The 12500-nt window shown below is 43.7% G+C and overlaps 1 protein-coding gene across 1 annotated transcript in view; it reads right to left on the bottom strand.

Moving 5' to 3' along the window:
* jade2 (jade family PHD finger 2) overlaps positions 1–12500 on the bottom strand; it is a 164201-nt gene that overhangs the window by 491 nt on the left and 151210 nt on the right. Inside the window, exons 10-11 of the mRNA XM_084074982.1 lie at positions 6166–6311; positions 1–3867 (exon numbers count right to left, since the gene is read on the bottom strand). The exon at positions 1–3867 is cut by the window's left edge and continues 491 nt beyond it. Coding sequence (XP_083931108.1) covers positions 3070–3867; positions 6166–6311 — 944 coding nt within the window. The 3' untranslated portion in view covers positions 1–3069. The remainder of the gene's footprint in view (positions 3868–6165; positions 6312–12500) is intronic.

Below are 12500 nucleotides of genomic sequence, written 5' to 3'. Positions count from 1 at the left end.
ACAATCGCTCAAAGAGTCATCTGACATCCTTATCCGACATTCCTTATCAAGAAAACGAGAGGGAGTGTGTGTATGTACGTGTGTGATATTTGTGTATTTAGGAAGTATGCTGCTATAATACACAGAACCTTTCTTTGGCATGGTCATGTTAGACGACAGCCAGAAGGGGCAGGAGCCGTCCATAGACATAAATACAGGAAGCGGATCGGACCTGAACCTCCTCTACGGAGGTCTATAGACCGTCAGAGTTGCGTCAAATAGTATTTGCACATACTTCCACGGTTTGTTTATCCTCCCGTGGTTGCCAAACGGGCAGAGTTTGCAACGTGCAACAATGCTATACGTATATAAGTGCCATAGGGTTTCACAACTTCAAGTCGTGATTTGATCAACCCAGCCCACCCAAGAGAATGAGATAAAACGCAACAGATGATTATATGCAGATGCTGATTGACTCAGTTCTGATGGTCATTTAAAATTATACTGAGAGGAAAGACATGCTCAGTAGTAGTGAAGGACCCAGTGAAGCTCGCCAAATAAGGAACTTTCTAGACATTTCTTTCCACACACACATTGTTATATATGTATCTACGGCTTACTTTGCTTTTTCCACAAATTGTTCAACCCTTTATTCATCTGTGTTTTTAAAAGTTGTTTTTTCTTTACCCCTGAGAAAATACCATGGACCACTTTAAGTATAAAATACATCTCTCTGAGAGAACAACAGAAAAAGAGTTTTTTTTTCCAAATGAAACAAATTTACAAACAAGTAAAATTCAACAGGCCTCTGAAGCAGATTATTACATTTCAGTCATTCGTCTAATAGGAGAACGGACTGCAGCAGGAGCCTCGATTTAAGAGAGTCTGGTCACTACGTTGACAGCAGCCATGACAGATTCATGACCCTCCCCTGTAGCTGGAGCCAAACTCTTAACCACAGTAACCCCAGTGTCCCTGGTTTTGGGCAAATTGTCTCTATTTTGGGCAAAAATGTAAAAGATTTTTTTTCTTTCCAAAAGAAGAAAAAATAGCCAGTCTACAACCTCGCAATGCAACACCTTGTGAGCTTGCTGACTGGCACTTTTTGCTAACTACCCTTCTAGGTTCCAAGGTAGGGGCAGTGACAAGAACTCAACACGACCAAACTCTCTCAATCAACGACCCTGGACAGTCAACTAGTTATGAGGGGCACAGAACATGTAGGCAGCATTTTGCACAAGTATGATAGCACTACATTTGTGTGGCTTTGCTCGTGAACCGTTGCAGATTATTAGTTGATTAATGGCAAAAGCTGCATTGTACATCCTTTTTATCAGGCACTAGACAATTGTTAAGGTGGCAGGAACCCACTGTTGGCTGAACATAAGTCACCAGTACAAGATAGGACTGCCTTCGGCTTGATTGTAACAAATTCGATTGAGAAACGACAAGATTGATCGGCTGATTGATTGATTTTTAAGGTTGGGGTCTTATTTGGTCGGGCAGGTGAGGGGGAGAGCGACAGAAGGCACAGTTTAGTAGAATTATGTTTCTCCTGTGATTTTAGTAAAAACAAAACAAAAAAAACAGGAAGAATCAGAATGTAGCTGACAACAGAGTCAGACCGGGTGATTGAACGGCGGCTGTAAAGAGAGCATATATTTTTACATGTAAGGAGTGTGTGAGTGTGTACATGTGACAGTCAGAAAGAACGCTGAGGTTGGTGTCAATTCACTTTCACTTCAGTCGGTTCACAAAGTGGGTTTTCTTCCAATTTAAAAAAATGGACATCAAAGCCACAAAGCTCCTAACACACGCTCTTTGAAGAAGTCAATTATCCTTTTTTAACATTCACAATTTGGCTTTTACATTTGCAGTTTTTGAATAGGGTGTATTCAAAGTGAATTGAACCAGAACGTGACTGAGCTAAGTACAGTGTTTTATGCACAAGGATTTACATCGTCTGTCGGGTGGAAACCTCTTATGTCCAAAACCGTTACTTTTCAAGATTCAAATTCAAAAATAGCAAAAGCAGCAGATCTACAAGCTCAAAACGCATTAAGCTTGCAGATTTGCTACTTTTGATGCTTTTGTGTGAGGCTGTATGACCAAGTAGGGCATTCATTTACTAAAAAACACAACGTTAAAATAAGGAGATAAGAGGTTTCTGCCCAACAGCAACAATATTACAGTTCTCATTAGTCGTTTGTGCTTTTCAAGGCCAATATGATTGCTGTCTCTGACACTTTCCTGTACATTTGAAAAACAACTGAAAAGCTCTCTTTTGGGATGGATCTTAACAGCGCCGCCCCTGGGGGACCCGGAAATAGACCCTGAAACCAGCTTGAACAACATAATGCCCAGAATTATTTCTCCTCAATTCCAGATGCACAGTCAACACCAGCCACTGGAAATGGATACTTCACAAACAAAGCAGAGGGATAATTAATGAAAAAAAAAGAAAGAGCAAAAGTAAAGTCTGCTTCCTATATGTTGAAACGTTCATGTTGTGTCTAGCTAACCACAAACTATGGTCTGGTGCAGCAGCTATTTGACAGACTAACAGCTACATTCAAACCCCGTCTCAGAAAAAACAAAGCACATAAGGGCAAGAGATTGTTTCCACTGGTTCGTATGACAGGGATTTGGATCAACAATGTTATACTAGCGCAGTGGTTCTCAAAATGGGGTCCGGGGACCCTCAGGGTTCCTTGATGGTGTTCCAGGGGGTCCCCAGCTAAATGATTGATAATTAGGAACCAAATGGACCCTTACAGGTCTGTAACTCCGAGAGATACAGACCTGGAGTTACAGGTCTGTAACTCCGAGAGGGTAACCCGTAAGGGTTATGGCGGTCCTTGAAATTTTAATGTTTGAGAACCACTAATCTAGCGAAGAGAAGGACTGCCATGGATTCTAAACAGTATACTGTATAGACAGACACTTTGCCAGTGGGATGCAAGGATGTGACTCTGCTTAGGGTAAAACAGTATGTAGGTGTTTATGTGTGTCTCCTGGTAGACGTGTGTGTGTGTGTGTGTGTGTGTGTGTGTGTGTTTGTGTGCATGTCCAAGATTCAAAGTTTTTGTTTTACAAAGCTAGCACGCTCCTCCTGAGCAGATCCTCGTTCCCAGCATGCAGCTGTGACAGGCGGAGCTTGCGCCTGCCCGGGCGTATGTCCGAATCGCTCTGCTCGCCGTCTGAGAAGTACCCGTCAGTCTCGGCGGCGGCGTCCAACAAGGACTTCTCCGCCAGGCTCGAGTCCCTGTCGGAGGAGGGCTCCGTCGACTCCGCCCTGCCCCTGGCCCCGCCTCCTCGCAAGGCCCCGCCTCCTCGCCCGGCCCCGCCCCTCCCTCTGGATCTCCCCTGGCGGGAGAGACGCAGCCGGAGCGCGCCTCCGCTGCGGTGCGCGCCGCCGCCTCCGCCGCCCGCGGGACCGGAAGGCAGAGTCGAGGAGGGGGTCACATGGACGCTGTCCCAGGGGCAGTGGTCCTCTGAGATGTGACAGGAGTCCATTTTGGAGATGGGGGGCTGCGGTGGGGGGTCCCTCAGTGTGTGATGGTGGTGGAGCTGGAGGTGATGGAGGTGCGAGGCCTTGGAGGACCTCTCCCTGGCCCTCTCGCCTCTACGAGCCGCGTGGCTGGGCTTGTCCTCCTCTGCCCCCGCGCTGGCCCAGGGGCTCTTAGCCGTGGAGGGGCTGCTGCCGGCGGAGGCGGCCGCGGCGGAGCAAGGCGTCGGGGGCAGACTGGGGGCGGTGGGGTGAGGATGCCCACGGGCCCGGGGCTTGCCGTTCCCTTTGGGCTTACGGCCCAGCTGGGGGGTCTTCCAGGCCGACTGCATGGAGTTCTCCATCATCAGGTTGAGCAGGCTCTCCTCACCCTGCAGCAGCTGGGGGGAGAAATGAGAGAATCAAGACCCCAAGGTGGCGTGTTTTGTCAATTCTCATACAGCTACATAGCAGCTAAACGTGCTAGTGTGGTGAGGTCCGCCATACTGTGCAACTTCAACATAACAATAGCAATAATAAAGCTACGGTAATAAGATAAGAAAAAGCAGAACTTTCGCCTGCACAGGCGCATGCCCGAATCGCTCTGCTGGCCGTCTGAGAAGTACCCGTCAGTCTCACCCGCGGCGTCCAGGAGGGACGGCTTTCTATGGCACCATTTAGCAACATGAACATAACAATAATATGAATGTGCAATAAGGCAAAATCATATGTACAGATACACATAATACATGTACATAATACACTGGACAATATCTGTTCGAGAAAGAAGAGAAAGGCGGGGAGGAGAGGAGAATCGGTTCATCGCTAACTATTCAACTGTGCTATACTCTCTGTTCGGAGCCCCCTGCCAAACAACACACAAACGGACCAGAACCCTGGGCAGAACAAAAGGAGGGTCAGCCACAGTGCAGCTCCACTCCTTGGCAACCTCCTTGGTTTGACAGATAGTTGCACGCACATGAAGGGGAGGGCTGTGCATGGCAGTATAAGACAGTAGAGTAGTTTGGAATCACATTAGTCTCACTGATCACAAATGCACAAAATAATAGTACATCTAAAACATATGTCAATGCATTTACACATTTACACTTGATTGTGTATTTCCAAATAGCTGGAATACGGGCAGACTATATTGCATTTGTGTGTGGGTTTTTGAGACCGTTCTGTCGGGATTCTTCTTAAATCACATTAACCCTGGTGTCCCTATTTTGAGAAATGTCTTAAAATGAAATAAAAATCTAATACTTTCTCAAGTTACTATCAAAAATAAGTAAAATAGAAGATCTACAGACTACAGGCTCTATTTTCGCTACAGACTGTGGCTGCAGCGATTGTGACGGGCAGGTCCACGTTGTGGGTGGGTCGATCTAATCGGCTTGCATGACTGATGATCTTAATATTATAGATTTTGTGCCAACATATTCGAGTTACATATTTAATACACATGTCGGACAAAGCAGGTCGGTTCAGCTGTCACTGTGGCACGCCGGGCACGGCGGTGTGGTGCACTGACCATGGAGACGCTGGGGGTCCCAGAATGTAGCACTTACAGTGTTACAGTCTGTCAGATAACTGCTGACGGTCACTTTGAAAAACAGAACAAATGTGTAACACAGTGTACACAGTTAACAGTTTCACTCATTAAGACCTGAGGCCGATTCTAAAAAGGTTTTTCATGTTAAGGACCTCCAAAATTATATGTGTTTGGCCACGGACCCCCCATCTCAAAATGTGTTGTTCCAGGGACCCCAAGAAGCAAATATTTGAGTTAAAAATGTTCGCTTTAAATAAATATGTATATTCAAAGATTTGCACACATTTTCACGATTTAAAAAAAATAACAAGCTCATAGCTATGAGCCTGTATATCTGCTATTTTTCAATAGCCAAAGTATAAAATGACAAAGATGCTTCCCCGGTTTTAATGGGTTACACGTCCCATCCCTATTTCACAGCGCATGGTTTTCACGTCGATAATATTAAGTTGAGAAAAAAAATCTTCCGTTCTCATTCCTTCAGCATCAAGACAGCTTCAGAAAAAGGTTTCCTGTAGATAACTAGTCAGGCTTCAAAATTAAACTTGCAGTGTCAACACGTGTTTTATTTTGAAGTCCGCCTACACGGGCCCACAAACTCTCCTTTGAATGTCAAACAGTCCCTAACTGTTAAGTTTAGCATGCAGCCTGGTAAGTTTAGCATGCAGCCTACAGAAAATGACGCATGGCCTGATTAATCAAAAGAAAAAACGAAGGGAAAATTCAGATAACAGCTAAACAATATCAAATATCCGCATTATTTAAGTATAAAGAGAGTAACCTCAGATAGAGCCAACATTGTGGGCTAATCATTAATACATCGGCTATTTCAATTGTCCCTTCTGTCACCCCTCGCAAGGCTACAATTATGTACAAAAATGTTCACAATACACGTATATAAACCCATTTAGACCTGGAACGCATCTGTGTCACTTTAGATTTCTTTGGCTATTTTTTAAAAATCTTGAAAAGAAAAATGTTAGATTTTCTTTAAAAAAACTGTTAGGATTTAGAAAACATTTTAAAGAATCGCCTCAGGTCTTAAAGGGTTAAAAATACGCCGCGTGTTGGCATCTGCTTGACCGCTGACGTGTGAAATGACCTGGGGGGTTAGTCAATGACCTCTGAAAAGCTGTTTCCCTACCTGGTCTGACAGGAGGCTGGCGCTCTTGTCTCGGTGCTGCCCTCCCAGAGCCCACTGGCTCAGCATGTCGTCAGCCGTGATCTGGACGGACTGAGCCAGCCAGCTGTCAAACAGAGAGTTGTCCAACGGGAAGGACTTGGGTAGACCTGAGAGGGAGGAGATGAGAGGCAGAGAGGGGGAGAGAAAGAGAGTTCAGTGAGACACTTTCGTCGAGATAAAAAGGCATTTTCAGTTTGCATTCAATCTGCTGTGATACTGCAGATCATCTGTGCAAGCATGACACAGAATCTGAGATCACTAAACCAACTGAAGCGGATCTCTATAACCCCACATAGTTATTACATGGACATTATTATATTGAACCCTTGGCAGGTGCCTGTCAACCCAAAAAGGCATAACTTAATATACACAGGTAAAGGTACCCTAGGTGGGGTTGGCGAAAGGGCCTACTCTGTGTGGAGTTTGCATGTTCTCCCCGTGTCTCTCGGGGTAGTTAATACCCTCACAAAAACATGTAGTAATCCTGGTCGCTATACCGCCTCCCCCATGACAGCCGGGGCGCCTGATGGAGGGGAAGGGAACTGGTTGGAATGACGTGTTCCTTCCACGCGCTACGTCCAACCAGGGAAACTCCCCCCTGTCAGGTGACAAGAAGGTCAGTTGGCTCTCATGCATTGAAGGAGGCATGAGCTCGGCCCGGGGAGTGTAGCGCCCAGGATTACATTGAAAAATTGGCACCGGGTGAAAAAATAAGGGTTATAAAATCGTGGGATAAAAAAAAAAAAGATACACAGGTAAAACATCATACAATTCACAGAGCTCTATACAATTAACATTACAGACATAGTGAAGAACTAAATGACACAAGGAGGAGTCCCGGGGAGGTGGTGGGAGTTTGATCAGTGACAAGTTGCAGAAGAGGTGCTGTAACTACTGTAAATGCAGAGCATGTAGCATGAAGAGTGAGTGTATTCTGCTTAAAAGGACCGTCCAGATAGAACAATTAGGATTGTACGTGTTAGCTTGATAGCGAATGAGATGGAGGGTGACTGATTGTGGGGAACAGCCTGACTGCCGTCCCTGGCTGAACTAAAATGATGCTCGATGAGTGAGGGATGGTTGCACAAAAAGCCAGAGAGAATGATGGAGATTAGGAGGAAAGAGTGAACGGGAAGAGGGCAGGGAAGGACAGAAGCATGGAGGGAGGAAGGCGACAGAAGAATAAGTAAGGAGAGAGGGAGGGAGGGAAGGAGGGAGGGACGGAACGTGAGAGAGAGTCAAATTATATCACGAATAGAGCTCAATCAAAAGGCCAAGGCCTCAATTCATAACTGGCATGTCAATGTCTCAGCCAGAACATTCTGTTGAGATCCTTTTCAATTCACTTAACTCAAAAAGCAATTCACCCAAAAATGACACAAGCATTCATTCATTCCCAGTAATTTTGTTGTAAAAGGAGAACATGAAAACCTTGGTTAAAGTATTCTGTCAAGCCTGTGTTTTTGGAACCGTGTACTGTAAGTGCGGTTATAATGAAATGATATGATGGAAGCACAAAAGTGGAAAATATTTTAACGTGAAAAAAAAAACAGGCATCAAGTTTTGCACATTATGTGCAGTACATATATTGTTACGTGTTAATTCCTATATGATATTAACACATCGCGTGCCAATCGCGTAGTTCTACGCAAACCTAAATAACAGCGCAGCGTGCCAGTCGTGTAGATCTACGCTGAACCTAAATAACAGCGCAGCGTGCCAGTCGCGTAGATCTACGCGAAGTGGTCTTTTTTTTTTTTTTTTTCTCGCAGTGACACATTTCATTGTAGCACTCTCTCGCAGTGACACATTTCATTGTAGCACTCTCTCGCAGTGACACATTTCATTGCAGCACACCCGGAAACGAAATTAATGTCAATCGAAGATTTTCGTTCCCATCCGCCGACGCTCTAAAGCTTCCGCTAAATCGCCATTATCTCTGTGTTGTTTTTCTCCGCACTGAACGCTGTTTAAAAAGTTTTTTAGAAACTGCGACTACTAGAAAATGGAATTTCGACGATTGAAAATTTCTTCTCTGAGCCACTCACACAGCTACCCTGTGTGTCTACAAACAGTTTAACGCGCGATCATAAGGTATTTAGCGAGGTCTGTGGCGAGGTGAAAAAAACAAAAAAACAACAATAAATCGCTGGCACTGGTGAGTACATTATGATATTAAACTCTGGCATGGAATGTGTTAAGGGCCTATGTTACAGCTGAGTAAGAGATTCCCATCAGGTTGATTATTGTTTTGGCATTTAAAAAGCAGACTGGGTGAGCTACCTGTGTGTTGTCATGAAATTGACTGTTAACCCATTAATTTGGTTAATTATTTTATACTTTGGGTATTCATAAATAGCCAAAGTACGCGGCACGAAGTGATGCGCTATGAGCTTGTATATCTGCTATTTTTGAAAAAACTTGAACATGTGCAAAAATTTAAATATATATATATTTTTAGAGGGAACATTTCTAACTCAAATATTTGCATCTGGGGGTCCCTGGAACAAAAACATTTTGAGATGGGGGTCCGCGGCCAAATACCTATAATTTTGGGGGTCCTTGACATGAAAAAGTTTGAGCACTGCTGATATAGCAACATAAGTTTTTCAGAAAACTGTTTTAGATTTAGAAGACATTTTTAGAATCGGCCCCAGGTCTTAATGGGTTAAGAGAACCGAGGAGTTTTCAGGTGGGGAGGATTCTGTGAGACAAAGGAGCGGTGTGACACAGACACTGTGAGAAAACAGAAACTCAGCAAGGAATCTGGGATATATTCACTGGGTAGACTCAACTGACAATAATAGAAACCTTTTCCCTCTAACCCTAACGGTAATTCAGAACACTGAGATTTTTCTCTGCAGTGTATAACGTATAAAACTAGGAACTAGGCCTAGAGCTATAGGGTCACAAATGACAGACCAGTGTTGTCCAGGCCTGAGAGGCTGAGTGTTGCGAACCGGGGTGCCAGTAAATCCATGTTATCTGTATTTTGGAAATGCCAAGCTGAGTGAAGGGAGTACGTTTGTGTAAAAAAAAAAAAAAGAATGCTAGAGTACCAACACTAAAATGAGCTAGTCGTTTGGCTAAGTCAGCAATAGCAGATGCATTGGGTTGGCTCAGGTTGTAGCACCATGTGTACATGTACAAACACATACTGTACATACACCCCCCCCCCCCCCCCCCCCCCCACACACACACACACACACACACACACACACACACACACACACACACACACACACACACACACACACACACACACACACACACACGCACACACTTTGTGTATCTACCTAAGACAAAAACATCCTCTGTGTTACAACCCAAGATAAACCCTACACGTAGTAGTGAGACAAGATGGCAAAACTATGGAAAATACTATAAATTCCCATAGGACCAAGAGGTTTAACTTAAAGTGTAGATCAAATGCTATTTTCTCGTTGTCTGTGTGAATAAATAAAGTATATGGGAATGTGATAAACAAATTATCGTCTATCTGCCTTGGGCGATAATCTCTCTCTCTATGCGTCTGCTTCAAGGCCCATGCTGAGAAAGGTGACAGGCGTATGCAGGGATAAACACTGAAGGACGAACATGATGTTGCTTTCACTTCATCAGTAATGAACATTATAAACCTGGTTTACAGCACTAATCCCGTTTCCTGTCTCAGTCCCAACAATGCATTCTCCACACTATGGCCTGTGGAGACTGTGTGTGTATGTGTGTGTGTGTGTGTGTGTGTGTGTGTGTGTGTGTGTGTGTGTGTGTGTGTGTGTTTGCAGCATGTTGCAGACGGGGCTCAGTGTGTTGTGTATATAATTAGGAGATTTTCATGGCTCCTTTTCTGTCACTATGGGCTGCCAAAATGCTGCCGAAGCACTGTGTGCCGTCTACTGCAGCAATGTCTTTTTTTTTTTTCTCCTTCACTTTGTTGTACACACACACACACACACACACACACACACACACACACACACACACACACACACACACACACACACACACACACACACACACACACACACACACACACACACACACACACACACACACACACACACACACACACACACACACACGCACACACACGCACACACACACTACACAGATAGTGCAGAGAAGCGGGGATGGGAGCGGGCGATGGTTTTTGACAGACAGAGAGAGGAAGCGAGGGAGAAGGTGTGCATAGGAATGAGTACAGTACAGTACAGAATACTGTCAGCATGTGAGAGCAGAGAGAATCATAATGTAACAGTTATCATCCCCTGGGCCGATGCGTCTTATCACCTTCCTGGTCCTTTTTTATCACCGCATTCCACCCCTGCAAATAATGGCGCCTGTATTATGGGATAAATCAATTTTATTCATCCATTATCCCCTACACAACCTTTATTTGCAATGGTTGAAGGGAGAGATAAAAGGACAGCGAGGGTGATGAGCTTGCATTGATTGGTCAGCTGCCGTATCTTCTCTAGGAGTTATACGGTAGCTATTCCACAATCTTCGAATGCTCTATAGTGTCTGGAAATACACCTCCCGAAAGCCGAGAAAGGAAACCGTCATCTGTTCGTCATTTCCGTTCACGAAAACATATTTTAAAATATCTTTACATTTGATTTTTGAATTTCCATTTGTGATAAGCTAGGCTTCGATTATTTTTATTTACATCAGGAAAAATGTGTGCGACTGTAAAGACAAAACGGAAGCAGGGAGGAAGTGTCACATCCGCTTTACCCCTAGATAATTTTCAGCGCCTCTGTGCTCCAGACTGTGTGACGGAAGCATTTGTCTGGCTCGCGAGGCCTACACGGCAGCTGACTAATCAGCGCAGCTAAATTACCACTGAGTGCGGGCGACCTCGCTGCTTAGCCACTTAACCACCTAAATGAAAATGACCAATCTACAAGTTCCACCACGTTTTCACTGTGGGATCAGATGTTCCTGTACACTAGGAGCCTGAAAGAGTGTCTCATGCCAAACGTGTTTCAGTCATGGTAGTTATGCATTACCTTTACCAGCATAGATTCAGTGTTAATTTTGACAGCAAATTTGGATTTAGTTTTTGTCATAGTCTTTTGAATAAAATGTAATTTAGTTTTAGTCATATTTTAGTAATCTGAAATGTTTTAGTTTTAGTCTAGCTTTAGTCGACTAAATATCATGAGATTTTAGTCGACTAAATCTACAGTTGATTTTGTCGACAAAAATGTATTTTGTCGTTGCCTTGATGGCGTTGTAATGGCCGATTTTACACACGCATGCTGAAAATAGCCGATCTACAAGCTCAACGCGAGCACGACCTGTTGGGAACTTGTAGATCTGCTATTTTCAGAGCGCAACACCCGAGCGCAACCAAACATAAAATTACATAAAATTACTAATTTGTTTTTATTTGTTGACGAAACTGTCAATATATTTAGTCTTAACTTTGGTCATCATAGCCTAGTTTTTATTTAGTTTTCGTGAGTGAAAAAAGGTTGTCGATGAACATTTTTCGTCATAGTTTTAGTCCATGAAATTAACACTGCATAGATTACCCATACCCAATTCAAAATGTAGATCACTGGCTTCCTTTAAAACAGCCCTGAGAATTCACCTTTCAGGAGGCCAAAGGGGGAGGTAGTTATCACTTCTCCCTTAGACAGGCAACGTCCCCTCCTATTTTTCCTTACCCCCATATTTTTTCCTACACTCTACATATAGTGTTTTACATTTGTGAGGATATTGAATGTTTGGTGCTATTTTATATGTTGATGAATTGAATACCTAGGACCCCAATGGAAACAAGACCGCAAGGACTTTATTGGTGTTATCCTTTTAGACAAAGTGTACATTTCTGTCCAATAAAATATTCAATCAATCAAACCCCCATAAAAAGCTGTCACAAACAGATGAGTCACTGCACAACATTCAGCAAGTACGAAATCTACTGTACTGAAACCAATCAATCAATCCATATACAGACATTATTGAGATGCCCGACACAACCCCGCTCTTTCTAATCTGTAGTTTAATTTTAGATGAGGTCCTGCACCATGTTTACTGCAGTTATAGTACAGTAATGCAGTCATATTTGTTATAGTACAGTAACTGACCGTGGCAAGTTTCTTGAGGAGTTTTATCTATGAGCAGGTTCTTATCAAGATTCACATAAGCGCACATAAGTGCTGTGCTATGAGCTTGTAGATCTGCTATTTTTGGAAAATATTGATCATTTTGTGCAAATATTTTTAAAGGGAACATTTGTTACTCAAATCTTTGCTTCAGGTGGTCCCTGGAACAAAATATTTTGA

This window comes from Gymnoscopelus microlampas (assembly GCF_963454915.1).
Source record: "Gymnoscopelus microlampas genome assembly, chromosome: 12".
Lineage (NCBI taxonomy): Eukaryota > Metazoa > Chordata > Actinopteri > Myctophiformes > Myctophidae > Gymnoscopelus > Gymnoscopelus microlampas.
Note: the sequence above shows the minus strand (reverse complement) of the source record. Positions and strands in the feature narration are given on the sequence as shown.